Here is a 26,500-nt window from a genome sequence, read left to right as displayed (position 1 = left end):
TGAGTCATCTTTGTTGCAACCTTATCTTTCTACTGATTCGATACTCTTTTTATTAGACTAGGTACGGGTAAATGGCCCGATAAGAACAATGCAGGCTTCCATTGGTAAGAAAGGGCTAGAATATCTGTATTATATTTATCTTATTGTCTATGCTATAGAATTATCGTGAGAAATTTCCATCGCCAAAAAGAAAACCTCTTCTTCAGGGCAGATGCTTGTCATGGTATACTTGGTTTATTTACATCAATTCAGGTTGATTTTCTCGAGATCGTTCCGTTCTAGGCCATCAGGCTCTATCTTGTTCGCACTTTTCTACAGAAAAAAGTGGACCTTTTTATATATACATATAAAAGGAACGCTTATCAAGCAGTGGTTGCAAACCAAGAAGTTGCACAGCCTACACCAAAGATATAGACATTGATTGACTCAGCTATGACAGTAGGCTCATCCATAAAGTCCATATCTGTTGTGCAGTTCCCATGTTCATTCCATCCCCAACCCACCAGCTTATCTTTTTGTATGGCTAATGTGTGCTCAGATCCACAAAAGAACTGTTTGATATCCTGCAATAAATTCGTTTTAGCGATTTGGCCATGGTCTCTTCTACCATGTCCAGTCAACTCCCCGGCACTACTTTGGGATAGTGTATGATGCCATCCTGCATCAATATAAATAGAATCACGATAAATGATGTGAGGTTGTGTGATTATGCCTTTATCATGCTCACTGCCCAGCTGGCCGTACTTGTTAGATCCAATGCCATAGACTGTGCCATCACATCCTCTAAAGATTGTAAATATGTGACCGCAAGCAACTTGAGTCACTGGTTGAGGCAGGTCTATCTTCTGAATGGGGCGGATATCTTTCTTGTTTCCTACAGTCTTTGATTCACCAAGTTGTCCGTAGCGACCCCAGCCCCAGCCAAAGGCCTCTCCTTTTTCGTTAACGGCTACGACGTGACGCCAGCCACAAGCAACAGAAGTGATTTTTTCGTGTATTGGTATCTCTGTCAGTGACTCCTCATCCTCTACATCACTACAAAACTCATTCCATCGACCTGTGCCCACGCCATATAGTTTTCCTTCTTGACTTGTCAATATGGTAAATGCCCAACCACAGGCTACGTCCTTCCACTTGATTTTGTTGAATCTCTCTTGATATATAGTCCACGGCCGCTGTTCCTCTGACGACAGCTTCAGGATCTGTGACATTCGTCTTTCACCTAGCTGTGAAAATCCTGCAAAGAAGACGCGTCCAGTCTTGGTGATGACAGCAGAGTGATTACCACCACCTGATATTTTTATAATGACTTCAGACTCTGGTATGCCTATACAAGGCGTTGGAATGTGTGTATCTTCTAAGTGACCAATGCCTAATTGCCCATTGCCATTGGAGCCAAAGCCAAATAATTTTGACATTTTTTTTTAAAAAAAAGCATGAAACTTGTTAAATAAGAGACTTTATTTGAACACAGCACAGCTGATGTCAACAAACTATACAATAGAGTTTATCTCATCCAAAAGATCATGATAATCGAAGGTTTGGGGGCTGTCATTAAACTGTTCAACAAGCTTTAATTTTCGCTGGTCATCTGTGGCATAAAATCTTTGCAGTGCAAACGCCAAGAACTGCGCGTTCGATGTTGATAGCATTTTTTTGGGGTTGTCGTTTATTTCACCCTTCATCAAAACGATGCCCTTTTCTTCTAAAAGCTCAGGAAAGTGAGTGATGGTTAAGAAAGGTCGCGCTTTTTCTCCTTTGGTCTTGTATTCTAAAAGTGAGGTAAAATAGCACTGATGTGATTGAAATTGAAGGAAGAAGAACTCTAGTCCAACTTCACGAGGCATAGGTAAGATGAACTACAAGGACTAATTAGTGTTTCTCTCTTTTTTTTCCAGTTAACTTGACGCTGTTACCATCGGATACTTTCTTGATATTTCGTACATTCTGTTATAGATCGATCCTGGTATAACTGCAGAAATACAATCTTTGTTGGCGTGGTACCGTGTCCATATCTCACTAATTGACTTTGGATCTTCTTTTAAGAGTAGATCAAGTTTTACTACTTTATCCAAAGCCTAAATGAGGTAATTATTTATCAAGGCATAACACCAGGTTAATGATCTCTTACAGGTGCACTCGATTCATAGTTAGAACTGGATTCTTGCTGGTTTACATTCTTTTTTTTCTGTTCAAGCACAGTTTGAACTGCTGCATAATTAGCTTGTGGCTTATGCTTCTTCTTTTGTGCCAAAGCATTCTCTTTTAACTCTCGAACAGTCAAGCCCTTTCTTTAATGGCTATTTAGAAACTCAAAATCGATAACTGTCTTTTTTCCTTTACTGTTGAGCTACTTTTTTTAGCTTTGAATAATATTTGGACTCATAATCTACATTGACTCTGTTTGCTTCAAGAGCGATTTGCTTGATGCGTTCTAATGTATTGATTATTAAGATTTTCTTTCATTTGTGTGTGTGCATGTATATGCTTCTGTATGTGTGTATGTATACCCCATTTTTGACCACCAAAAAAAACTGAAGCTGGGCTATTTAATACTTCTGCATGACGCGATTGTAAAAAGAATGTAGTTGGAAGCTTATTGTTGCTCAATCGACTAATTGCCCTTGTAGTTGATTTCAACATTTTTAGAAAAAAAATACACAAATAGGGTGTAGTGACTTCCTTCATACCAGAAGAATATCGGGGGCACTAGGTCCGAAAATAAAGGAACAATAGAGCAGAATGAGGGCGCCTTACCTTTAAAAATATTACCCACATGTTTTCCCTTTAACCTGGGTCCTAGTCATCATTTAATATCATTTAATTGATCTAAAGAAAAACATTAGATACATATTTAAAAGTCATGGCGATCCATTGATTATATACAAAAAGATATTGCATCAACTGCAGAATATTGTGCAACAAAAGAGGCAATTGCTCTATCAAGTTCGGATCGACCTGTATGTGTTAAATTCGTCTCTATCTGAGTTCAATGTACTCCTTGTCATCAATAAAAGGAAATGTGTCTGACTTTGCTATTATTATCACCCATTTCTTTAACAATTGGAAAAAGAAGCTACTTTGTGATATACCTTGATAGATACACAAGTCTACTTTAGTGCCCTATTATTTGCTTCATTAAACGCCAATTAAGGAAAGGCTCTTTCTGTCTGTCATATACATGCACACACACGTACACGCTCTGACCCTGACTCACACACACTCTCTCTCTTTGTCTTTCTTTTTTCTCTTCTTCAATGCTATTGTATCCACAAGTATTTTTAGACATTCATAATGTAATTAATTGCTACAAGTAACTGAGTTATGAATTACTCGCTCTCAATAGGTTAGACAAATATGAGAATATAAATAGAAACATGTTTAATGTGTAAGGAAATCAATAAATTGCTGTTGCTATCGCACTGCGGTTTATTACAAACTGATGTCTTTAATGTTACAGCTTTTTTTTTCTGATGAGAAAACTACATTTATACAACTTCCCAACTAATGGAACCGACACCCTTATTCATGTCACCAACAACCTTTTTAAAGAGCGAGGGAGTCAAGTCAAGGTCACCACTTTCGCATTCTGGACAGGCATCCATGATGGTGGCAGTTGCTGTACCTGCAGGTCCCTTAATCTTGATTTTCTTTCCACACCATTTTGAATTTGAGCTGAGGCTGCCGTATTGAGGGCGGTTAAGTGCGACATAAGGAGAGTCATTGTCAATGTGTACACCATGACAGGCGCCTTCTGAGCCACCTTCAGTAGCAGGTTTATACCAAGTAGCAGTACCTTTAAAGTTATCGCCTCTCTTGATCAAACCGTTTTCTTGAACGGGGGCAGCAGAGATAGAAGTGAAAGTGAGGGCAATGATAGCAGAGAGAAGGAGGGACTTCATTTGATGAATATATATAAAAAAAAGAAATAAGAAAGAAAGAGAGGAAAAAACGGCCGGCGCTTTTAAAGTTAAAGAAGGAAAGGGAAGAGCGTAAAACCGGAAGAAAAAAGAGATAATAAAACCACTTTTTATATAAGATGTGTCCTGAAATATACTTTCCAAAGTTGGAATAGAAGCAATTAAAAAGGTCTGGAAGTACAATCAATGACCAATAAATGTCCCATTGTCAATCTCAGCAGGCTTTCATGTTATGGACAATAGTACTCCAGCTCCCGATCCAGGGTAAGATATATTGTCGCTGTCATACCTCTCTTTTTCTTCTCGAGCACAGAGAGAAAGAGAGAGGTGACAAAAGCAGCAAGTGTAGGCACAGGTGTACATATATAAAAATAGTAAAATCAAATAATTTCTGATATCTAAATCATTAAACAGACAAGAAGAAGGTGTACCAAGATTCAACAATTAGCACAGACCATGCCAGATGTCGTTGAGGTTACATTCCTTTTACATCTTTTCATCCGACGATATTTTGCTTCAAGATTTACAGTTAGGCTCTACGTTTCATATTAATTTAGACGGACTTTGTCCTTGGCCATACAACTGGTTCAACACCCGAAAAGTCTGGCCCATCTCATTGTCACACCCCCCGCGCACAGTGGCGTACAGAAGAAAAAAGAGGGGCATATTGAATTCATCATTCAATGAATGAGACATAATAAATGATTTCTCACTATTCTCTCTTCTTGACAATAAAGCAATTACCCTGGAATTCATTATGCAATTTGAATTGATTACCAAATATGGAAGTAAATTCTATTGTGTAAAGAGTCGTTTTTTAAATGCACGACCGTAGAAATGAGTTGTCTGCCTAGTGAAATCAAGTCAATCTTTATATGCAAGAAAACACTAAATAGAATGCATCGGTTAGTGTAACTTTTTCAATAAAAAAATCATGCTAACTCCATTTGGCTGTTTTATTCAAACATAAATATTAAGTATTCTTACAAGTTCACTTAATGCTGAGCAGGCTTCTTAGGATGAGCAGGCTTCTTGGGATGAGCAGGCTTCTTTGGGTGCGCGGGCTTTTTAGGATGAGCAGGCTTCTTTGGGTGAGCGGGCTTCTTGGGGTGAGCAGGCTTCTTCTTGTGGGCAGCTTCTCTTCTAGCAGCAAGCTTTTCTTTGGGGTGGGTAGGCTTTTTAGGATGTGTAGGCTTCTTAGGGTGAGCAGGTTTCTTAGGATGAGCGGGTTTCTTAGGGTGAGCAGGTTTCTTCTTGTGAGCAGGCTCTTCTTTAGTAGCACGCTTTTCTTTGGGATGAGCGGGCTTTTTGGGATGAGCAGGCTTTTTAGGGTGTGAAGGCTTCTTGGGGTGAGAAGGCTTCTTAGGATGTGCGTGCTTCTTGGGGTGAGCAGGTTTCTTGTGATGAGCAGGATGCTCCTTTATGGCTCTTTTGGCGACAGATGGCGAGTACTAAAGAATGGTAATAAATGTGGTGTTAATAGTGGCTATTAAAAATGAAGAGTGCCTTACATTGATGCACACAAGGTCACCTTTCTTGATTTGACCGCATTCAAAATTTTCATTGAATTCCTGGGTCCAAGAAGAGATGTCATCAAGAGAAACATTGTGTTTTGAAGCAATGGATTGACAGGTGTCACCAGATTCAGCTGAAGTAAGAAGAGTGCTTAGTATTCAATTGAACGACAATTAGAAAACAGCGAGTACCTGTATAGGATTCATGACAAGGGAAAGGGTAGTGATCGAAGGCTTGAACTAAACCAAAGGCAGAAAGAGCAGCGCCAGCAACAACAAAGAGCTTCATGGTTAATGACAGAAAAGGGGATAAAGATGAATAAAAAGAATAAAGTGGCGAGGGTTTTTATATGAAAAACGAGTTAATTCGGATCAATAGTCGATCTGCCAAGAGCAATCAATGGAGCTATGGTAATATAATCTGTACTCTCTTAAAAGCTATTTTTACCTTGATGTGTTACTGTTTAGAGTGGAGGAGGATCAGAGGCGATTATCCCTATTAACCGAGTCAGAACAACTAACTGGTTCAACTCGTGTTACTTGTACTATTCCTGTTAAAGAAAAATATTTCCAAAATTGTATCTTTATAGTGACAAGAAATGATCCACGCTCATTTACGCATACACAAATAGTGGCAGCAGGTCCTTTAATTTTAGACTAGTCTGATGGTTAATGTAAATCACTTGCAGGGCTGCGCTTTACATTTGGCTCCCTTTGTCTTTTTTTCTCTGTCTCTCTCTTTTTATATATATTATTCTCCTTTTTATTTGATTTTCTCAACAAAGATATGTTCAATATTTACGCTGGGTTTCTTTTTGCCTTTTATATAGAGTCTAAATCGGTAACTAGCCACACTGTTACTTTTGAGGAGCGCACGTGGAACGTGCAGGAAAATCTGATTGTATTGATATTAGAAGCAATTAGTAAGTAAGCCACATAGAGAAAAATACTAAATTAAGTGGCCCGTTTTGCCTTGTCTTCTCATGCGTTTCCCTCTCAGTTCGATTTGCGCAAATAAACAAACAACGACAGTTTGTTTCGTAATAGAACAAAGTTCGACTTTATGCTATTACGAATCTACTCGTCGCTTACAAGGAATAAAAAGATAACGTAGTATTAGTAAAAATGACACTATGGCAATAATGCCTGGGGGGCTGCCTTCGTGCACTCAACTTCACAAGACCAAATTGTTCATTATAAAACGTTGTACAAAGAAGTATGCTGTGCTTGAATCTAATGTGGTTTACTGCTCTGCTTGATGAACCTCTACTAAAAGAGTAGACGCAAATGAAGAGAATTCTAAATGATATAACCCCCCTGTAATCTTCAGTATGCGCTAGAGGATGTCCGTAATCAGTAATGCTCAATCTATTGCCCGATAAGATTGTTGTATGTTAAGAAATGCTTTTACACACTGTCGTACCCTGTGCCAGTCTTCTTGAATGAGTCTCCAATAATTAATGTTAATTGAGATCACAAATTTCATGTAACCTGTTTGAAATTTATCCTATAAATAGTGATAGTTATTACATTTTTATGCAAGCAAACTGAATCTTCAAGCAGTGCTTGTTTTTACTATCGACAAGAATGACTTTAATTTTCTCTCTCTCTTATGTATAGTCATATCACACCCCCCTTTTTTTTGTCATAAAAAAGTAGAGAGATGTTCTATATGAAAAGTCCGTTCATAAAACTACCACTTTATCAATACAAGATCAGTGCTGTTTTGAAATATAATGGCAGCTGCACTGTTATTTTTAGGTGTTCGCACGTGGAGTGTATGTCAAACTCAACCACTGTTAAACATACAACGACAGTAAACAATTCATTCCTTTTTTAATGGCCTTAATATATAAAAAACGACATGTCTAAACGACTTTAACAGTTTGCGAAATGACTAAAGAAAAAGTGTACTGTTTGTTATTGTATTCAGGTCCCTTCATTCATTAAGTATAAATTCTAGTCTTTCATCCTTTTAATCCTTTATCACGATATAAAGAATGGGGATCGCCAACTAACAATATGGTCAATGTTAGTAGTAATGTATAAATCGTATTCAACAGGTAGAAGGGATACTGTTGAATCTCTCAAAGAGCGCTTTTTTTTTAATTTACCTTACGTCACTTTTAAATCAGATAGTTGAAAATTGATCAATATTGTTGACCACTGAACGCTTTCCGGTAATACAGGTTGTAGCATGTAAGGGAAGAATGATAGGTGTCTAGGCTGGATTGGGCTTTAATTTGACGGCTTGGCCGGCAAGAAAGGCTCTCTTTTTTTCTGGCTACTTTAACATCACTCTTGAGTGCTTTTCAATCATATAGCTTCAATGATTAGCTCTTTAGTTTTTATGATGCATTATAGTACAATAATCATGTTTCATGTTATGGATCCCAGAAAGCTGAGTTTGAGCATTTAGCTTTACAGCAAGAGATATTCCACAGGACTTACGCCAGCTGTATGGGCTGCCGAAAATGACAAGTACTAAATAGTACAAGAGTATCAAACAGATACTACTATTAATTTCATAGTCTTGCTTGATCAATCAGCACTTTTTCACAATATGCAGAACAAGCACAAGAGGGCAGCTCATTCGTAAGAAAAAGAAAAACATGAATAAATTAAAGGCTGGCTGCATGAAAATGATCATTTCCAAGCATAAAATTAGCGTCATTATTAACAAGTATTGTGCACATTCAACTATCCTGTAATATACTTGTGAATAGTTTTGCATCATATTGTTTTCAAGTTGACTTAATTTAAATCCCTTGTAAGCTACGCTTTCTATATAAATACGGGAATCAACCGTTTTTTTTTGTTTCTTGTACATTTTATTAAACATGTCTTCTCGTCAAAACAATCCTGCAAACTTTGCTAACCGTCCCAAGGACGAAGTTCAAGCCATTGGTTCCAAAGGCGGAAGATCTCGTGGTGGCACTGGTGGTGGTGGTCGAACTGATGTCGCTGACATTGGTGACTATGATCAAAACGAAGATCTTGCCTATGAAGAACAGTCTGGTGATGTTAACTACGAAGAAGAAGGCACCGGTGGTGGTACCAGAAGTGGCAAATCAAAGCGTGGTTTTGCTAGTATGGACCCTCAAAAACAACATGAAATCGCTTCCAAGGGAGGCAAAGCCTCTGGTCAAAGCCGTAGTTCAGGCAAAGCTGAAGATGAGTTATCTTAAGCATTATTTCACTTTTTTTTTGTGCAAAAAAAAAAAAAAAATAGTTTTGTAAATTTCTTTCTATCAATAAAATCCTGTATATTTGCTTCGTACTTGTCTAGAATGGGTTTTAATCAAAAGCTAGCTTGTTCATATATGGATAATAACTCTAATAACCGTTATTATATTGTAATTTTGGCTTCCTTCGTTAGAGTGGGTTGAATAGACTTGTTATAAGTCAAAGGTTTGAATAAAGTTAGCGTTTAAGCAGAGGTTTGTATAGTATAGTGACCACCAGATCTTATTAAAAGATCAATTGTTAGGTTCGTAGAGGTGTGATGATAAAAGAATAAGAGCAGGAGCTTTTATAACAAAAGCTAAGACCTGTTTATTGTATGAATATAAAATGAAGAGAAAAGGTGATTGATTCAATTAATTGATGAATGAATTCTTTGGCAAGGGGAGGCAAGGACCAAGGCTATTTATATGTTTTTGAGAAGACATCAGGACTACTTTTTGTATCGATATTTTCAAAAATATGAAAATTTCGTTTATACGAAATTTTCGTATTGATCTTGTGGTACTCTATTACCAAACTCGATAGGACTGCCTTGAGCGCAATAATTGTATAATAAAAAAACGAGGCTTATTGCTAATGTTTATCAGCATGAATATATATCAAGCTGTAAAAAAGGTCAGAAAAATCCTGCTCCGGGCATCTTAGTTTGTAGAGAAAGATTACTGAAAGAAGGTCCAAATGGATAGTAAAAAAGAATGTAGAGGGTAAATGTCTGGGAAAGTGTGCCCCTTCTTTCTTCTTTTCAAGTATGCAGATTAGCCCTTATGAGTGATGGCTGATCGTATTACAGCTTTATTAAGATGAAGGTTTGCTATATTATAATTACCATTGGTAACACATTTACTTTAACAAACAATAACTCAAAAGAATGAATGAAACATGATATTCCCAATGTTTAATTGCTGACTATATTGGTTGCTATTCCCTATTTTCTTTTTATTGAACAAAGGCAAAGACTTTTAAAAAAGAAAACAAAGGTATTGTTGATGTGTTTCGATTAACGATACTATGACAGGTTAGATCCAGAGCCACATATAAAGTAATCTCTTCTTACCTTGTGGAAACCAATATCGCTGGCGTATTCACGGAAGCATTGACGACAGATGTTCAAGTTGTACTTGCGGATCAAACCAGCACGGTGAGCACAGACACGGCTAAGTAAAGAAAGAGAGAGAGGTTAGTTAATATTCTCAATAGATGACTCTCCCTTTCTTTCTTTGCTCTAGTAAACAGAACAGACTCTTTTCTTTCTCTTTTGTCGTTTCTATTTCTTCCTTTTCCTTCCTACATTTCACATCAACCTTTTCAATTGGATGCAATTATTGGATGCATGCAGTGGTTTAAAAGTGATATGCGAGTGGCTTATACGTCGTTCTGTTTACTGGCTAAAAAGCAAGGAAAAGGAGAGAAAATGGAATGTAAAAGCTTTACCATTGACGAGAGCCCTTGCCGAAGGTCTTAGGGTGGGAGTTCCAAACGTTGCTGTGAGCCATGATGTAGTTAACTTTTCGAAAAGCGGAAAAAGAGAAGGAAGCAGGGACTTGTATCTCTCAACCAAATAAAAAAAATTTTGAAGTGACGTTTGAGGCAAAATGGCCATTTTTATTGGCTAACTGCATTCAAAGCTGCTCTTTTTGTTGTTTACCACCGATAAACACAGTCTTTGATAAATACAAAGCGAGAGGAAGGAATGAGAGAAAGAGAGAAAACACATATTAGGCACCATAAGATGGCACAGTTGCATCTATCGCGGTTGGGTCAAAATATAGTTAACATATATACACCAAAAAGAACACACTTGGCCACTTAGCTTTTTTGTTGGTCCGAATGTACCTAAATTTGAATGTAGGGCAATTGGGGACAGAGCAAGCTTTTCTTTATAAACCTAAAGAAAGTCGCAGCATCCTTATGGAAATGTGTGCAAAACCATATAAGGATTCTTTGTTTTTTTTTTTTATCCATTTAATTGTTACTTCTTCTTTTAGTTTAACCACATGAGCTGATTTTGCCGCGATGCAGTTAATTATTTTTGTTATGAAGCTGCTGGTTGTATTCTCTGAAGAAGTTCTCTTGTATATTTATTTGGCTAGTGTCCAACAGTCCCTTTACGATTATAAGTAAAAAGAAAGGTGCCTGAATTGGGTAAATCTCTGTATATTATAGCCCAATACTTCAAGTCGACACTGCTCTCTCATCAACTCACGGTATTTGCTGTTGAGACCTCGCTCAGCACGCTCTATTTGCAAGTGTCTTGGCCTTTGTAAAGAGTAACACGAAAGTATTACTGCAATTTTTGATTGGATTACATTAAGGGATTAAAAAGCAGCACATATTTACTCTTCCCTTTCTTTCTGATAAACAACGCAGATACACATACACGCACATAGCAAACGCAATGAGTGTAGTCCGTTTTATGTGTAGACCATTACTACCATTGTTGTTACTATTAATCGCATTCAACCATGTTTGTTACGCGCTGACGATTCCTAAACAGTTTGAAAATACCAAAATCATTCGTACTTTTGAGGTCAACTCAGGCATAGCTCGTGAAGATACTGGCATTAGAGCAAAGAATATTGGTGATGGATCAGCATCAGAGTATTACTTCTATTTACCCAACGTTCTCTATAAAAATGTTGCCTCTGTCTCTGCCTTTTTAAGAAAGCAAAAGACTGAACTTCAAGTTAGTCTCGAAGGATTGGATGCTGAAAAGTAAATGAAATTACGTGCATTCGTGTAAATCATCTAATATTCATTCCTTCTTTTTTGTAGGGAAGTCTATATCTACAAGATTGATTTAAAGGAACATTCTGTGCAGCCTAATGAGGATGTCCTCTTGGGTATCAAGGTTGCTTATACTCATGTCATTAAACCTATGCCTGCCAAATTACCTCAGTTAGCCCGTCAGCATACCATGATTGCTTTCAACTCTTATTTCCTTTCTCCTTATTTTACCAAGGAAATCAAGACCACTCTCACGTAAGAAAACAAAAAATAAAGACACGAGCAACCAACTAAAGAAGGAGAGATATTGAATAGGACACCAACACAGAATGTTGTTAGCCACGTTGGTGATTTAGGAAAGTCAAGTCTTAACGGTAACAAGGTTACTTATGGTCCTTATGAAAATGTAGAGCCTCTTTCTTTTGGCGTAGCTACATGTCATTTTGAAAACCTTCAACCCATCCTGACTGTGCCTAGTTTACGACGTGATATCGAAGTATCTCACTGGGGTAAGAACTTGGCAGTAGAAGAGCATTATTCTTTACGTAATGATGGAGCAAGGTAATAAAGATGCAGAAAAAAGAGAATCAGTTGAAATTAGGCTAAACTTTTCAATTATCAGTCTCGAAACCAATTTCAATAGGGTTCAATACCAAATGACAGCTCACATTCATTCACAAACAAATGTACTTAAGGAGCTTTCCTTCAAGTTGCCTCCAAGTGCTCAAGATGCTTACTTTCGTGATGAAGTGGGAAATGTATCTACCTCTCATTTCCGTGTAGAAAATAAGAATGCTGTTTTAGAACTTGCTCCTCGTTATCCAATTTTTGGTGGATGGAATTACACTTGGTATCATGGTTACAACGCTGATCTTGGATCGTTTGTTCGCAAATCAAAGACGAGTGGAAAGTATATCCTGAATGTCAAATTTGTGGAGAATGTGAACGATATGGTCATTGACAAGGCTGTCGTTCGTGTCATCTTGCCAGAAGGAGCTTCGTAAGTGGATCATTTTTATGCGGACATACGTTACTTACTCTATGTTTATAGAAATATCAAGGTTCATTCACCTTTCTCAATTGATGCTCAATCTATTGCTTCTCATTTTACTTACTTTGATTCTACTGGACGTGTCATGGTAGTCTTGGAGAAGAATAAGGTTGTTCGTGAACATGAACAGTTCATTCAGGTATTGGAATGGATATTATGTGATACTCTTAAAGCTAACAGCTTAAGCAATAGATTGAATATGACTACTCTATTTCTGAGCTTTTACGCAAACCCATTGTCGCATCTACTGCTCTCCTGCTCCTCTTTGTTACTAGTATCTTGTTTGGCAAAGCATCCTTCAATATTGGCAAAGAACAAAAGGTAAATGGATTGTAATAGCACAATAGCCTGGTTGTATCTAACGTTGAACTTTATCCAATAGAAAAAGACGGAATAAAGCATTGCAATGTCGTTTCAATTTTCAATGTAGAGCAAAAAATATAAAATAAAATACAGTTTACAATTTGACTATAGTGTTTGCTGGTAACTTGACCAAATTTATCAGTCGCACTGTAAAAATAAATTGTGGGCTTTATATCACACATATGAGTCTCTAGTATACTCATAGGTTTTGTTCCTTTATTTTGCTGTATAAAAAGAACACTGGAGCCGCATTTTTAGATGCTTTTGCGTTTGTAGAATGCATTAAAAGTATCTTTCCTTAAATAATCTTGTGTATCTGCACTTGAATCAACACGATTCATGTCTCAACTTGATCTTGTTCTCTTATCATCCCTTATACTTAATAAAAGAAGAAGGAAGTATTGCAGCAGTAAAAGAGGAAGAAAAGAGACAATGTTGTATGTGTGACCGCTTATCACCAGTGCGCCAATTTTTTTATAATTTTTTTTTCTGTCCCCTCCTCTGTCAACTCTGTCTATCTCTCTCTCTTTTTTTGTTATAACAACAATAAAATAACAATGGCCGCAGTAGCTAATGTTGATGTCACTAAATTGACTCCTTTGTCCCCTGAAGTAATTTCTAAGCAAGCTACCATCAATATCGGTAAAATAAAGAACAATATTGAAATTGCATGTCATATTAACTGTTACTGCTAGGTACTATTGGACATGTAGCTCACGGTAAATCAACTGTGGTTAAAGCTATTTCTGGTGTTCAAGTAAGAAAGAAAGAGAGCAAAACAAATGGAATAATGTTGCAAAGATTGACTTTTTTTTTTGTTAGACTGTTCGTTTCAAGAATGAAATGGAGAGAAATATTACCATTAAGCTTGGTTACGCCAATGCTAAAATTTACAAGTGTAATAATTCCGAGTGTCCCAGACCTGGTTGTTACAAGTCTTATGGTTCCGGAAAGGAGGACAATCCTCCATGTGAACGTCCTGGCTGTGGTGGCACCATGCAACTTGTCCGTCATATTAGTTTTGTTGGTAAGTACCGATTGATATCAATACGACTAGTTGCTAACATAAACAATAGACTGTCCCGGTCACGATATTCTTGTAAATTGACAAGTTTGCTTATAAATAACCATGATTAACCATATTTATTATAGATGACTACTATGCTTTCAGGTGCAGCTGTCATGGATGCCGCATTATTATTAATTGCCGGTAACGAATCTTGTCCTCAACCACAGACTTCAGAACATCTTGCAGCTATCGAAATCATGAAGCTTCAACATGTCATCATCCTTCAAAATAAGGTCGATCTTGTAAAGAAAGAAGCTGCGCTCGAACAACACAAAGATATTCTTGCATTCGTAAAGGGTACTGTTGCTGATGGTGCCCCAATTGTTCCTATCTCAGCCCAACTTAAATACAATATTGATGCTGTGAATGAATACATTACCAAGAAGATTCCTGTTCCTGTTCGTGATTTTGCAGCTGTTCCTCGTTTGATTGTGATTCGTTCATTTGATATCAACAAGCCAGGTGCTGATGTAGATAATCTCCAAGGTGGTGTTGCTGGTGGCTCAATCTTGAAGGGTGTCTTGAAGATTGGTGATGATATCGAAGTTCGTCCTGGCGTGATCATCAAAGATCAAGAAGGACGTATTCGTGCTCGTCCTATCTTATCCAAGGTTTTGACCTTGCTCGCAGAACACAATAAATTGGAATTTGCTGTTCCCGGTGGTTTAATTGGTGTTGGTACTCAAATGGATCCTACCTTATGTCGTGGCGATCGTTTGGTTGGTCAAGTACTTGGTTATCCTGGAACATTACCTTCAATCTATACAGAACTCGAAATTTCTTACTTCTTGCTGCGTCGTTTATTGGGTGTAAAGACAGATGATAAGAAGCAAGCCAAGGTTGCTAAATTATCCAAAGGTGAATTGCTCTTGGTCAATATTGGTTCAGTTTCAACTGGTGGTAAGGTCGTTGGTGTCAAGGCTGATCTTGCAAAGATTGTGTTGACTGGCCCCACTTGTACCGAAATTGGTGACAAGGTAGCTATTTCTAGAAAGATTGAAAGACATTGGCGGTAAGTTTTTTACTTTTGACACATCATTCTTTTTTATTCACTTTTCTATTCATTAGTCTCATTGGTTGGGGTAAGATCAAGCGTGGTACTGTTTTAGAAGCTGAAGCCAATTAAGACATATTGTATACTCACATTTACGCATATAAAGTTTGTAAATTTTTTAATGAATAAGCTGCTTTTGACTTTTTACTTGGTTTCTTGTTTGTCATTTTTAAATCCAGCGACGGTTGAAGTTTCTTTTTTTTTTTTTTTTCTTTCTTTCTTTGCTATGAGTGATCGCAGTTATTCACCAACACGAGGACGCTCTTATTCTACGAGAAGTTCAAGCCCACATTCGTACTACTCACACTCACGTTCAGGTTCGCGAGGACGATCGTACAGCCGAGGAAGACACTCGCGATCTTACAGCAGTAGACGCCATTCTCGATCTTATAGTGGACGTTCTCCTTCACCTGATTACTATCGTGGAAAAGGATATTATCATTCGAGATCTCCTTCACCGAGATATCGTTCGAAATCACCAAGAGGAGGCCATGAGGGTCGACCAGACTGTACTGTATTTGTTGGTAACCTGTCATATGATACCAACTGGTATGACCTGAAGGACTTTATGAGAGACGCAGGACAAGTGGTTCATGTAGACATCATGAAGTTGAGTAACGGCAAATCAAAGGGTTGTGGGTAAGTCAGAGAAACATGCATATATAAAAAGTCAACATGAAGAAGCCCATATGCATTATGTGAATAGAATTGTCGAGTATCGGTATCCAGAAGATGCGAAAAGAGCCATCCAAATGTTAAACGAAGTTCGTTTTATGGGCAGATATGTTTACGTGCGATATCTTCGAGGACCAAAAGGCGTACTGTGTTTGTATATGCTGTTTCTTTTTTTTATAACTCTTTCTTTAACCTAGGAAAAGGATTTTGACTCGGTGAAGGATGTACCTGAAGATTGCAGAATTTTTGTGAGAAATGTAAATATGAAAAAGTAATGAGGAAGAAAATATCAGCACAAAAAGGACTCACATTGCAAGGAAATGCGTCTTTAGCTACCACCAAACTTTAGTTGGCAGGATTTAAAGGATCTGTTTAGAAAGGCTGGTCGAGTGTTGCATACGGATGTTTTCAACGATCCAGAAACAAGACGGCCTAATGGCACTGGAGTAGTCATTTTTGATAATCTCTCGGATACGCGTCATGCAATTAGTAACGGTTCAATTCAAGGACATACAAATCACGTTACTAATGTTTTGTAAAAAAAAAAAAGGCACGTTGAATGGATATAATTTACATGGAAATAGAATAGAGGTAATGCAGGAGAAGCTTAAAGATGTACAGGCAGATATAAATCAAGTGACTACTCCTCCTCGTACTGCTTTTACTGCTGGTGTTGTCACGCCAGCTAGTGCCACTGCAGCTATAAATGCACATACAACCAATATACCACCACCTCCTCCTCCTATGTCCTCGGTGTCAGACAGTCATTACTATCGCTCATCATCATCACCACCACCACCTCCGCCGCCACCTCCTCCTCCATCAACCATGGTTGAACAGCCAATGCCCCCTTCTCCATATCAAAATGTGCATCGATTTGGCGAGCCTGTCCCACCTCCACCACCTGTTTATCCTGGTGTGAGTCTAGTAGGCGGGCCTGCTGCTGATTTACCAACTCATGGACATAACCAAATATATGTGAACAATGTAAGAATGAACTTGTATACAGAATCTATTGTCTTATATCTCCCTTTTGTAGTTGCCATTTTCTACTACTTGGCAAGATTTAATTGATCTATTCCGACATGTAGGACCAGTTATGCGAGCAGAGATCTTAGTGATCAATGGATATCCTAAAGGAGCAGGCTATGTTCGTTTTGAAGATGCAGAAACCTGTCAAAGAGCCATTGGTAAAATAAGACACACAAATGTATTGAGTTAACATTGTTCTATAGACAGGTTCAATGGATATATTTATGGTGGCCGTGCTTTGGACATAAAGATGGATAAATATTCTACAACATTATAAAGGAATAGGCTCATGAACCTATACAACAATTATTAATATTTACTAGACAACATATAAAAAAAGTATACTCTACAGCTCGTGAAATATCCAACCAACTTTCAATGGCTTTAATACGGGCATCTTGCTTATCTGGTGCTGTATCCTTCTTCCATAAAATATAGTCATTAATCACTGTATCTGTCTTTTTCCATGGCATTGATTCCTTTTGATCTTGTTCATCTGCAAACATGTCCTTTTTGAATACATGACCTTGAGTGATTCCACTAGTTGATACTGAATGGCCTATCAACTGTCTCCCTAGAATGACCGTTTCATACTGTCCATTTGAACCTTTTTCGACATTTAAATACTCCTTGGACTTGACAGGCCCTTCATAATCTACAGAAAAAGGAAACAAATGTGCTCTTATCTCGCTCATGTTGAATACAAGCAAAAAAGAAGAAAAAAAAGAGGGGGAAAACTTTTCTCTCTGTTTCTCTCTCTTGTGACGCGCGCTTTTAAGTCGTTCAACTGCAACTTTATTTGAATCATGCAACCCGTTCTTTTTCTTTTTCTTTTTTTTTTTCCTTCCTTCTTTTTACAAACAAAACACATCCTATGGAAGAAGGTAAATAAAGTCTATGTCTTTTATTGAAATAGTTTTATATAAAGGGAAATAAATGATGTAAGAAATCTGTAGAGTATGTCGAGGAGAAGGTACAGCAGAAGATCCATTATATCATCCATGTAAATGTTCTGGAAGTATACGCTATGTACATCAAAACTGGTAACTACATACATCGCCATAGTAATAGTAGTTAACCCTTCGTAGTTTAATGGACTGGCTAACACACAGCAAAAAGAAGCACTGTGAGTTATGTAATCACACGTTCAAGTTTACTCCAGTTTATAAAAACGATATGCCTTCAACGATACCAACAATTTATTTAATTCATCATTTGGCTTACGTGATATACACAATATTTTATTATCTGATTCGTGTCACCTTGGCTCTCTTTGTCTGGCTTGGGCTCGTACCCTATATCACTTTCTGGAGTTGGCAGCTGTCTGCTTGGTCTGCAATGGGCAGTCAACGGTTACTGTCTCGAATATTGTTTCAATCTGTTCCGGATATACCAAAGCAAACCAAATACAATTGGAATTGGGAAACTATCTTGTATGATTGCATGAAGGGTTGGATGATAGAATTTGGCTTTGTCCTTTTGTTGATTGTAGGTCTTTTGTTGCACGAGTGGTTTGAACAGAATGTTCCATTTGTAGACGATATAGAATGGGATCATCCTCGTCCAGTTATGATTGAAGATGATCTTTTGAATGAAATTGACAACAACAACAACAATGGAAATAATCACTTTATGGATAACAACAATAATAATATGGCAAACGAAGAAGATATCGTGGCAGGTGTGGATGACTTTAATGGATTATTACAAGGTATCGGAATTAGAGGCAACGTTCTGAATCTGTTTCAAAATGCTAGCTTGATTACCCTATTACTATGTTTTAGCATCGGTATAGGAGTGTGGATACCGTATATAATAGGTGTTTTATTTATTATGGTAAGATATACTCGATAATTATGAAGGACATGATGTATTCAGCTTAAACTAGTTTCGTCCGTGGAAGCTGATCAAGTATTTGATCGAATTCGGAAGACGTTTGTTAGATCCTATTCTCGACCGACTCATCGATGAAGCAACACGACACATCCCTTTATCCATTCAATCTGTACTTCGTTCTATACTCTTACATATTCATCAGCCATCAGCAGAAATTGTGCCTCAACCTGTAAACAGCACGATGTGGCAAGCCATGTATCAGTACTTTATCGATATGCCTTCAAGCGAGGACTACAAAAAGATTGCAGGCTGTATAGCTACTGGATACCTCGTTGTGAAGATGTGTGGAGCGATCTATTTATCACGCACGCGACATCACGCGCGTATTCAACGCTTATTTTGTCAAATGATACACCAAGCCTATCTTTGTCTAAAAGTAACAGTATTTATTGGGGTCGAACTCTACCTATTACCTATTGTGTGTGGATATCTCTTTGATGCAGCTTTATTTGACTTGTTTTTTGGTGACGAAAGCGTCTGGCTAGAACAGACGATAGGCTACTTAGAAAAAAATAGATGGACATCTCGTTTCCTGCATTGGTTTGTCGGCACAACATTCATGTTTTTGTTTACATCTACCATCAACTTTTTCAGATCCATCCTTCGCCCCGGCGCTCTCTGGTTTATCCGGGACCCCAATGATCCACAGTTTCATCCAATCAAAGAATTGGCTGAACGACCTGCTTGGACACAACTCAAAAGACTATGTCTAGTTGCTTTCATCTACATGTGTGTGATACTTGTAGGTGTTGGTCCCCTTGTTGACTGGACTGCGATCATTTGTCATTCTTTACTGCCTCTGCAATTGAACTATACGTAAGTGTTGTTTAGTTTTGTACAAAAAAAAACTCATGAAAGCAATGACAGCCAGCCGCTATCTGTAGTTCCCATCGATTTATTAGCATTCATGTTTCTTATGCCAAGAATAGTAGCATGTCTTGATGCAAAGGACAACTTTATTGCTTGGTTTGCATGGCTACTTCATCAGTTTCGTCTAAGCCACTTTTTCTTGGGCACACGAAGGATCGAAGAAGAAGGAGAGGTGTCTTACAAGACTTGGAAAGCATGGATACAACGACCCAAATACGACATGAATGCAAATCAAGTAGATGTCCTTACGTTTCACCCGAACGGACAATTTCTTCGTGTTCCCAAACATGATAGAGTACGCCGCCACGTTCCTGGTCAGCGCATGCTAGTACCTGTGGGTGGAGTTACCCAGGAAGGTCATCCAGCCGCAAGAAACTCCGAAGAGCTCGAAGAGAACACAACGGTGGTGTATGCGCCACCCAACTTTGAAGCACGCGTTATCATGATGCTGATAACTCTGTGGACGTCTGTTGGGATCTTTGCACTCTTTGGACTGTTGATATTACCTATTGTCATTGGCAGACAAATCATCAAGGGGAATGATGTGTATGCACACTTTCTAGGATGCTGTACATTGTTTTGTGTAAAATTCGTCAAGAAGATCAAGCAGGAAACCTTTTCTCAAGCTATGGCATGGGTATTAAAGACAACAATTGAATAGTAACGATATAAACTAACTTATTACTAGGTGAGAAATCTAATGGTGATATTGATGTCATTTGGTATCATTCTGCCTTTATTGTTTGGACTCTTGCTTGAGTTCTATGTCATCATTCCATCACAGGCTACTGAAAGGATAGTAATACAACCCGTCTTTGTCTGGGCCAATGGACTTGTGCTACTTGAATTAATTGTTCAGTTATCTCAGCAGATCTTACCGGCTACACACAGCGTCAACCAATCTATTGACAGAGTAAGTAATAGTCAGTATAGCAGAGAAAGAACATGTGCTTACATCATACAATAGCTGAAGGGCCAAGGAATAGATCAGCTCAGTATAAAGCGAGAGATGAGGCAAGTAGCCCTCCCACTGATCATAATGTCTTTTAGTATGCTACTATTACCATTTTTGTCTGTCAAATTCTATTCTTATATATTTTCAATGGACGATCATCCTAAGCTATACCAAAGAGCATACCCACTATGTTCAATCATCATTGGACTCTATTGCATGTTACCCACTTTCAAAGCGTACATAAGCAAGTGGATTGATTCAGTGAGGGAAGATTATTACCTAATAGGAAGAGTTTTACACAACTTTGAATAAATCGCTTGTCATACCTTTTTAATCAACGTGTGCTTAATAATTTAATTATCAATGGGCTTCTACGGATACGGTCTTGATCCCTATCACAACTAAAAATGCACCTTTAAATAATAACCAGATGCTCACTCTAAGCTTTATACTTTCACAAGTGATAAACTGATGGATTCTCTATCAATTTCTCAATAAGACGAAGTCTGTAGAAGATGGAAGACCATTTAAATAACTGTATAATGATTGAGCTTGGGGTTAGACAGTTACAGATGTTTACTCAGCAAGAAACAGCCCCCAAATGAAATCATTTACAAAGTCAATCTTTACTATTAGAGCGCTATTGTGTTATTCTCCATGCTATTGCTTACTTGTTAAACCCACGCCCAATAAATATATAATGAAACAATAATTGCAATAGACTCATCTGCCGGCTACATCTTCTGTGTGAGCAGTCAAGGAAGGAACAAATCTTATATCCAAATGCACTTCGGTTGTAGATAGCCACAAAAAGGATTTGATTCCGAGAAAAATACCTGTGCCAAAATAGCTACTTTAAAACATTCATTTCATACATTATTCAGCCATCATGCAAAGCGTTGTACTCGACCTGTGAAGGCACCCAAAAATCACGAACTAAAAGAGATTTGCTGATTTACCAATGTAAGAAATAGGTTGATGTAGTATACGAATTTATAAAGTATCATCACAATTACACTTCAAGTGATATTTGCTGTTGTTGTAACCATTCTTTTCTTTACTTGCTCAAAATTGACAACATTGTAAATATGGATAAGGCTCTTTTTTTTTATATTTAACTTCTTTAAGAGAGAATTGAAGCAAACAGAGGAACAAACAAAAGAAAACAGGGCGAAGAGGAGGGCGAGAACAGCCGAGGTCGCTTGAAGTGTAATTATGATGATACTTTATAAATGATCAACTACTATTGCCGTGGTAATGTGTAGTTACCAGTTTTGATAAGCATAACATATATTTCCAGAATATTTACATTCAAAAATACTTCAGCTATAATTAGGTTTAGTAGAAGAGAAAAGTTCTTCATATTCTTCTGAACTAAACCCTATCAAGCAGTTTTGATCCGTTGTTAAAAGTAAACTAAGGAGAGAAAAAGAAAACTTCTGAAGAGACAATTTCTAATGAAGAGACATGCAACAGTGTCCTTTTTAGCGGTCTTTGTGGATTTTGCCATAAGATTCAATGTTTTATTAATATATAAAGTATGCCATCTATCTTATATATACAAAATTGTGTATAGTCATTAAGCAAAATCGAAGCTTATAATCATAATCTCTGTTAGCTTGTCTTAAATGATTAGCTCAACTTTCGAACGACGAACAATACCAAAAATATGCGTCTACTCACCAATAATGCTAGTGTAATTCAATAGTGCGAGGTACGTTCCTATTATGAGTATACGTCATCACGTTCTTTCTTTAAAGGTAACCAGTACCTCTCGATTATACAGTGTTTTGCATTTGAAAATACAAAAATTAGATAGTTAAAATACACTTGTTATATGTGTATATTTCATAATGACAGCTACATTCTTTCCATGTTCAAACGCTTAGAGAAATGCTTTTGCGAATGACGAATCCAACCTCGACAGTCTTTTGGTGCAACTTTCTTGGCTGCTTCTTCCATCCTGTCAGCAAGAATTTCATTCTTTCCAAAAAGTGTTTTACGTACAGTGCTTCCAACAAGCAATGTCGCAGCCAATCAAAATTGAAAGCGCAGGTAAGTCAAAATCAATGTCGTATTTTTGGAAACCAAGTCGCTCGCTTAGAAATCATGTCGTTCTTGGCACTCGAGAAATATAAAATGAGAGCAATCTTTACAATATAACATGAGTGCAAAATTTTTATGTGAAGATGGGCAAGGAAATGTCGTTGATGAAAATTGGTTGCCCTGAGCCCATGGACTACATTGCTGGCCAGAGTGAATTTATTGTCGAGACAATTGCAACTCATTCTGAATATTTGAAAAATACAGCCTTCAGTGAATTTTCTCCGACTTGTTCAATGCCGATTGAAAAGTCAAAAGATGAAGATACTCGTATGAAGGAAGCAATAATTAAACGGGATTATATGCGATACACTGTCCAAGACAAAGTTAGGTTTTTCGATCTGAAGATTAAAAGGCGTATGAGTGCCTCAGCTGCAGCAAATCAATTGGAGATATACATTCGAACGGCGTAGAGATGGGTTAAGCAGTACAGCATGTGCCCTGACAACATCTTTGATAGCTGCAACAGAGTAGGTCGTAAGTGCTGTCAGTCTATTAACAAAGAACTAAGACCAATCACGCGTAATTATGATAAATTCGTATTTTACATTAAAGGATATTCCACTAGGTGACCTTAAGTTAAGCAGAGATTTTGGTAGTGTGAAGTTGTAAAGCAATTTCACATGTAAAGTCCATATCATTAGCTTATTTTCTGGCGCATATATTGTTCGCCCTGGTTATACATTCAAAAAGAACTACTTTTTCCCTTCTCTTTGTTTCCTCTTTCTACAGCATGTTGATAAGGCATTGCTCTGCTACCTCTGTTGAAGTACTGACACTTACCTCTACTGGGTATGACACTAATATAAGTACAAGTAGCATAAATAGCGTTTAGTAAAGTAAAGAGTAAGCACCAATGTCTCTACTGGGTATGGCACTGTTATATACATAAGTATTGCTGATTCTACTCTAAGTTGAAAAAAGAAATTGTAGTTTTTTCTGGTAGTAATATCAGAAAGAATTACGCTTTTATATATATATATATATATATATATATATATTATAAAAATGGAAATGAAAAAAGTTACATTTTATGAATCTCATTTGAAGGATTCTCGATTTCTATAGGTGGCCTACACAGCATATATTCGAAAAGTGCTGGTTGTCTTTAAAGAAAGAACGGAGTTATGCAATAAGCGACCCTATACAGTCTACTCTGATGAAGACAAGGCTAGATGCTTTCATTTATTTTTCAGCAAATGCTTGAATGCTTCTGCTGTTGTAACTGAAGTAGCAGAAAGTTTAACGCAAAACTTTGCGGATCTTAATGTTTCTCGTAGCACTATTTCTAACTTCATGACAACCGAGTGCAATCTATCTATTAAGCAGGCACAATTCCAGTCAGTAGAAAGAAACAGTGAAGAAAAGATTCAACAAAGATACGATTGGGTACAAAAATGGTAGCAACCTGGCTTGAATTTCACAAAAAATTGCGCCTTTCAATTAAGCAGTTCTGGTCAGTTGTCAAGAGCAAGGTTAAGCGAAATAAGTTCCTAGAAAAAGAATCGCTCATGACTAGAACTAGTGAGGCTTGCGATAGCTTGTATCTAAGTGATTTCAAAGGCTTTATTTCTCATCCTGCTAAATGTTTTGGTAAGTATCTCAACAAAGAAAGATTATGAACAATGTAGAGTAGGTGAGAGACGTTATGGTGAAAAAGCTCCAGCAAAACAAAAAAAAAAAAAAAACTATTACATCTTTACCTTTCTGGCTTGACCTTTGATCAACAATTTTATCCAACACCTCGCCAGCTATTATTTTTTTTTCCTTATGCGGGAGAGCGAATAAGAAAGAAATATAAAGTAGAAATATGGTATGTTTCTGTCGCGAGCTAAAAGACCATGCTCATTCATCACCGAAGAATTATCTTATCCCTTTTATTCCCTTTTCTCAACACGACGAATTATTGAGGCCCACAGTTCCTCCAATATCTTCTTTTGAAACTCTTATAGAGCTTGAGCAATTTTTTTTTTCTTTCAAGACAAGCCAGCTGTGGTTTTTTTTTTGTTCTTTTGGAGAGAAACAGACCGTGAATGAAAAAACACTAATCGTACAGTTCCATGATAATATCTTCAATTTTTTTGTCATTTTCTTTTTTGTTGCTTATCCCATTTGCCAAGTCCACCAGTTGGCTATTCAAGGCGCTGTTGCCAATAATTTTGATTTCCTTTTGATTGTCAAAGAGACTACAGATATTATGGAGGATGGATGCTACTGCAGAAGAATCTTTGGAGAGGGCCTGAATAGGCTTGAAATCATCAAGATGGAGGGTGGCACTTCGTCCATGTCGGATGACTTGGAGGGCAATAGTGCGGAACAAAAGAGAGCCTACTTTTTCTTGTGACATAGTGGTGTGGTTGGAATCTTGGTCTACTAATGTCCAAATGGTGGTTGGCTGGAGTTTTAAAGGCGAGGCCATGGTGGATGACGAACGGCACATGGTATATGTTGACAAGCAGTCGAATTTGCTCCGTACTTGTTTGAGTTGGTATAATGATGGGAGCGATTGGGCGCGATTGATCTTTGTGTTATCTAACAATGATTTGGCAAGTTCTATAGAAAGACAATCCAAAAATATCTTGGTTGATGTTGTTGGGCGAAAATGAGTTGTGGCAGGGCCAATATTGACTGACTGTCGATCTAACCGAATACTGGACGTCACAAGAAAGTTACTTGTTCGTGTGCCTATCACCAATTTCTGACCATCATTGGTGGGAAGCAGGCAGACTGTTAGAAAGCCATAACGGCCAGGCGTAGTTGGAAATGATGATGGAGAACTTGTAGACCTTCGTTCAAAATGAGCGTCGATGAGTGAGTCACGTGCATAGGGCTCGATGGTATTCACCAATATTGATACTTCATCTTGCGTCATTATGCATCCAGCCAACAACTGCGAGCAGCAGTACCGAAGTTGGGGGTATTCAAGCCAGTCTTGGTTGAGAATTTTACACTCGGCTTCAGTTAATTCCACATGGTTTGTAGTTGATAAGATTTTGGCAGCTTTACTATTTCACAAATTGAAAGAGAAAGGGAGGATGAGAAGAAAAAAAAAGGAAGAACTCCTAAATTATGATTTACCTGGCAGATTTTATACGCCTAATTAGAGTATCTTCATTAGTCTGGATCGACAATTGATTAGATGGGGTATCTGGATCAGGAAATAACCACTCGCCAACTGGTGGGTTATCCTGCAGCATTGTTGAAGCTGTGGAAATTGAAGTGAGAAACCCATGGTCTTTTTCTTTACATCGATAAATGATTGGCATCCAGCGACCAAGCTGAGCAAGCATAAGTTTGTCTTGCTGGGCTTGACTGCTGGACATCAAGGAATCGGACGCCAGAAGTACAGTTTCTGTGCAAGTGGGGGGTTTTTTAATCTTTCTTGAGTTTGTCGAGATTTCCAGGGCAAGAGTTGGTGACGGTGAATGGTTAAGCATGGAATCTCCATCTGTCACGTCATGTTTTGAGTTCCCTTCAGCATCGCCAAGATATAGTTGCCCGCGTTTTTTTGAAGTTGCCATAATCAACCCATGTCGTTTCAAATGAACACCAAAAGCTCGTGTTGCCTTCATCTCCACACCACAAGATGGACATGTGAAGTTACCATTAGTTCTGAGAATAGAAATGCGGCCTACATAAAAAGAAAAAAAAGTGAGAAAACAAACAAATGACATTGATAAGCTTCCTACTTTCTCCCACGTAAACACTATCAATGTGATGATCTCGCTCGTGGTTTCTCTGTGCGTCTTTTGACTTTGGAAGCAGCTCATCACATAGCTGACATCGAATTTCTGTATTCATAAGAATTCAAGAAAAGACGGTGAAAGGAAAAGATAACAGGTGTGTTCCGAAGTCGGTTGAAGGATAAGAGAAAAATACAATTTTTTACGGGAAACACGGCACACACGCGAAAACTCCTGTCTTCGCGTGTGCGTAGTATTGCCGTTTTTTACACCTGGTCTCTCGCTCGGTCTTTTTATGCTTGGTCTTTTTCAAGTCACGCTTGGTCTTTTTCACGCTTGGTCTTT

General features: G+C 37.8%; 14 protein-coding genes across 14 annotated transcripts; 7 read left to right on the top strand and 7 right to left on the bottom strand.

The window, feature by feature from the left end:
• Positions 1–362: 362 nt before the first annotated feature.
• Positions 363–1,418, bottom strand: RHIMIDRAFT_247142 (uncharacterized protein; the record flags this gene model as incomplete). Its single annotated transcript, XM_023610383.1, has 1 exon — positions 363–1,418. The coding sequence occupies one exon, from the start codon at positions 1,416–1,418 to the stop codon at positions 363–365; it is 1,056 nt and encodes a 351-aa protein (XP_023470358.1).
• Positions 1,416–2,800, bottom strand: RHIMIDRAFT_266591 (ATP11-domain-containing protein). Its single transcript, XM_023611920.1, has 5 exons — positions 2,511–2,800; positions 2,344–2,434; positions 2,132–2,291; positions 1,917–2,078; positions 1,416–1,859 (listed from the first exon to the last, which is right to left on the bottom strand). Exons 1-5 carry the CDS (start codon positions 2,641–2,643, stop codon positions 1,494–1,496), a joined length of 912 nt encoding a protein of 303 aa, XP_023470357.1. The 5' UTR covers positions 2,644–2,800; the 3' UTR covers positions 1,416–1,493.
• A 688-nt stretch (positions 2,801–3,488) lies between these two features.
• Positions 3,489–3,809, bottom strand: RHIMIDRAFT_189844 (uncharacterized protein; the record flags this gene model as incomplete). The annotated part of the gene is made up of 1 exon (XM_023605912.1): positions 3,489–3,809. A coding segment is annotated over one exon (321 nt), but the record flags the coding sequence as incomplete, so codon positions are not given.
• Positions 3,810–4,825: 1,016 nt separating this feature from the next.
• Positions 4,826–5,740, bottom strand: RHIMIDRAFT_289406 (uncharacterized protein). The gene is made up of 3 exons (XM_023613642.1): positions 5,627–5,740; positions 5,432–5,568; positions 4,826–5,371 (listed from the first exon to the last, which is right to left on the bottom strand). The coding sequence occupies exons 1-3, from the start codon at positions 5,721–5,723 to the stop codon at positions 4,916–4,918; spliced, it is 690 nt and encodes a 229-aa protein (XP_023470355.1). The 5' UTR covers positions 5,724–5,740; the 3' UTR covers positions 4,826–4,915.
• A 2,518-nt stretch (positions 5,741–8,258) lies between these two features.
• RHIMIDRAFT_266586 (uncharacterized protein) lies at positions 8,259–8,644 on the top strand. The gene has a single exon (XM_023611919.1). The coding sequence runs from the start codon at positions 8,275–8,277 to the stop codon at positions 8,620–8,622; it is 348 nt and encodes a 115-aa protein (XP_023470354.1). The 5' UTR covers positions 8,259–8,274; the 3' UTR covers positions 8,623–8,644.
• Positions 8,645–9,677: 1,033 nt separating this feature from the next.
• RHIMIDRAFT_234242 (ribosomal protein S14) lies at positions 9,678–10,173 on the bottom strand (the record flags this gene model as incomplete). Its single annotated transcript, XM_023608124.1, has 3 exons — positions 9,678–9,686; positions 9,735–9,834; positions 10,112–10,173. 3 exons carry the CDS (start codon positions 10,171–10,173, stop codon positions 9,678–9,680), a joined length of 171 nt encoding a protein of 56 aa, XP_023470353.1.
• Positions 10,174–11,075: 902 nt separating this feature from the next.
• RHIMIDRAFT_234241 (Ribophorin I) lies at positions 11,076–12,852 on the top strand (the record flags this gene model as incomplete). The annotated part of the gene is made up of 7 exons (XM_023608123.1): positions 11,076–11,392; positions 11,453–11,659; positions 11,720–11,965; positions 12,027–12,404; positions 12,456–12,594; positions 12,648–12,776; positions 12,838–12,852. The coding sequence occupies 7 exons, from the start codon at positions 11,076–11,078 to the stop codon at positions 12,850–12,852; spliced, it is 1,431 nt and encodes a 476-aa protein (XP_023470352.1).
• A 407-nt stretch (positions 12,853–13,259) lies between these two features.
• On the top strand, positions 13,260–15,146 carry RHIMIDRAFT_223148 (translation initiation factor eIF2 subunit gamma). Its single transcript, XM_023607474.1, has 6 exons — positions 13,260–13,460; positions 13,514–13,575; positions 13,641–13,845; positions 13,895–13,917; positions 13,971–14,899; positions 14,956–15,146. The coding sequence occupies exons 1-6, from the start codon at positions 13,376–13,378 to the stop codon at positions 15,011–15,013; spliced, it is 1,362 nt and encodes a 453-aa protein (XP_023470351.1). The 5' UTR covers positions 13,260–13,375; the 3' UTR covers positions 15,014–15,146.
• On the top strand, positions 15,142–16,941 carry RHIMIDRAFT_266571 (uncharacterized protein; the record flags this gene model as incomplete). The annotated part of the gene is made up of 5 exons (XM_023611918.1): positions 15,142–15,759; positions 15,814–15,873; positions 15,949–16,105; positions 16,167–16,603; positions 16,656–16,941. Coding segments are annotated over exons 1-5 (961 nt in total), but the record flags the coding sequence as incomplete, so codon positions are not given.
• On the bottom strand, positions 16,805–17,532 carry RHIMIDRAFT_64380 (uncharacterized protein). Its single transcript, XM_023615509.1, has 2 exons — positions 16,999–17,532; positions 16,805–16,943 (listed from the first exon to the last, which is right to left on the bottom strand). Exons 1-2 carry the CDS (start codon positions 17,341–17,343, stop codon positions 16,920–16,922), a joined length of 369 nt encoding a protein of 122 aa, XP_023470349.1. The 5' UTR covers positions 17,344–17,532; the 3' UTR covers positions 16,805–16,919.
• A 962-nt stretch (positions 17,533–18,494) lies between these two features.
• On the top strand, positions 18,495–20,732 carry RHIMIDRAFT_64421 (uncharacterized protein). Its single transcript, XM_023615510.1, has 4 exons — positions 18,495–19,360; positions 19,412–20,051; positions 20,103–20,327; positions 20,382–20,732. The coding sequence occupies exons 1-4, from the start codon at positions 18,726–18,728 to the stop codon at positions 20,679–20,681; spliced, it is 1,800 nt and encodes a 599-aa protein (XP_023470348.1). The 5' UTR covers positions 18,495–18,725; the 3' UTR covers positions 20,682–20,732.
• Positions 20,733–22,570: 1,838 nt separating this feature from the next.
• On the top strand, positions 22,571–24,138 carry RHIMIDRAFT_289400 (uncharacterized protein; the record flags this gene model as incomplete). The annotated part of the gene is made up of 3 exons (XM_023613641.1): positions 22,571–22,881; positions 22,933–22,942; positions 23,541–24,138. The coding sequence occupies 3 exons, from the start codon at positions 22,571–22,573 to the stop codon at positions 23,874–23,876; spliced, it is 657 nt and encodes a 218-aa protein (XP_023470346.1). The 3' UTR covers positions 23,877–24,138.
• On the top strand, positions 23,737–24,138 carry RHIMIDRAFT_266530 (uncharacterized protein). Its single transcript, XM_023611917.1, has one exon. The coding sequence runs from the start codon at positions 23,870–23,872 to the stop codon at positions 24,092–24,094; it is 225 nt and encodes a 74-aa protein (XP_023470347.1). The 5' UTR covers positions 23,737–23,869; the 3' UTR covers positions 24,095–24,138.
• Positions 24,139–24,144: 6 nt separating this feature from the next.
• RHIMIDRAFT_266528 (uncharacterized protein) lies at positions 24,145–26,400 on the bottom strand. Its single transcript, XM_023611916.1, has 3 exons — positions 26,162–26,400; positions 25,551–26,103; positions 24,145–25,477 (listed from the first exon to the last, which is right to left on the bottom strand). Exons 1-3 carry the CDS (start codon positions 26,271–26,273, stop codon positions 24,517–24,519), a joined length of 1,626 nt encoding a protein of 541 aa, XP_023470345.1. The 5' UTR covers positions 26,274–26,400; the 3' UTR covers positions 24,145–24,516.
• Between the last annotated feature and the right edge of the window lie 100 nt (positions 26,401–26,500).

This window comes from Rhizopus microsporus (assembly GCF_002708625.1).
Source record: "Rhizopus microsporus ATCC 52813 unplaced genomic scaffold scaffold_2, whole genome shotgun sequence".
NCBI lineage: Eukaryota > Fungi > Mucoromycota > Mucoromycetes > Mucorales > Rhizopodaceae > Rhizopus > Rhizopus microsporus.
This window is presented reverse-complemented; position numbering and strand designations above follow the sequence as displayed.

Bases quoted from the DNA above. Each gene is read 5' to 3' on its own strand.
- RHIMIDRAFT_266591 (XM_023611920.1), bottom strand. From the start codon at position 2,643: ATGTTGAAATCAACTACAAGGGCAATTAGTCGATTGAGCAACAATAAG. The intron at 2,435-2,510 runs GTATACATACAC...TCAATACATTAG, and splicing joins TTTTGGTGGTCAAAAATGGG to AACGCATCAAGCAAATCGCT. The intron at 2,079-2,131 runs GTAAGAGATCAT...TACCTCATTTAG, and splicing joins ACTATGAATCGAGTGCACCT to GCTTTGGATAAAGTAGTAAA.
- RHIMIDRAFT_289406 (XM_023613642.1), bottom strand. From the start codon at position 5,723: ATGAAGCTCTTTGTTGTTGCTGGCGCTGCTCTTTCTGCCTTTGGTTTA. The intron at 5,569-5,626 runs GTACTCGCTGTT...TTCTTACTTCAG, and splicing joins TTGTCATGAATCCTATACAG to CTGAATCTGGTGACACCTGT. The intron at 5,372-5,431 runs GTAAGGCACTCT...ACCATTCTTTAG, and splicing joins GTGACCTTGTGTGCATCAAT to TACTCGCCATCTGTCGCCAA.
- RHIMIDRAFT_266586 (XM_023611919.1), top strand. From the start codon at position 8,275: ATGTCTTCTCGTCAAAACAATCCTGCAAACTTTGCTAACCGTCCCAAG.
- RHIMIDRAFT_223148 (XM_023607474.1), top strand. From the start codon at position 13,376: ATGGCCGCAGTAGCTAATGTTGATGTCACTAAATTGACTCCTTTGTCC. The intron at 13,461-13,513 runs GTAAAATAAAGA...TGTTACTGCTAG, and splicing joins GCAAGCTACCATCAATATCG to GTACTATTGGACATGTAGCT. The intron at 13,918-13,970 runs GTAAATTGACAA...TATTTATTATAG, and splicing joins GTCCCGGTCACGATATTCTT to ATGACTACTATGCTTTCAGG.
- RHIMIDRAFT_64380 (XM_023615509.1), bottom strand. From the start codon at position 17,343: ATGAGCGAGATAAGAGCACATTTGTTTCCTTTTTCTGTAGATTATGAA. The intron at 16,944-16,998 runs GTAGAGTATACT...ATTGTTGTATAG, and splicing joins GGTTGGATATTTCACGAGCT to GTTCATGAGCCTATTCCTTT.
- RHIMIDRAFT_64421 (XM_023615510.1), top strand. From the start codon at position 18,726: ATGTGGCAAGCCATGTATCAGTACTTTATCGATATGCCTTCAAGCGAG. The intron at 19,361-19,411 runs GTAAGTGTTGTT...AAGCAATGACAG, and splicing joins CCTCTGCAATTGAACTATAC to CCAGCCGCTATCTGTAGTTC. The intron at 20,052-20,102 runs GTATTAAAGACA...ACTTATTACTAG, and splicing joins TTTCTCAAGCTATGGCATGG to GTGAGAAATCTAATGGTGAT.
- RHIMIDRAFT_266530 (XM_023611917.1), top strand. From the start codon at position 23,870: ATGGTAGCAACCTGGCTTGAATTTCACAAAAAATTGCGCCTTTCAATT.
- RHIMIDRAFT_266528 (XM_023611916.1), bottom strand. From the start codon at position 26,273: ATGAATACAGAAATTCGATGTCAGCTATGTGATGAGCTGCTTCCAAAG. The intron at 26,104-26,161 runs GTAGGAAGCTTA...CTTTTTATGTAG, and splicing joins TAGTGTTTACGTGGGAGAAA to GCCGCATTTCTATTCTCAGA. The intron at 25,478-25,550 runs GTAAATCATAAT...TTTGTGAAATAG, and splicing joins AGGCGTATAAAATCTGCCAG to TAAAGCTGCCAAAATCTTAT.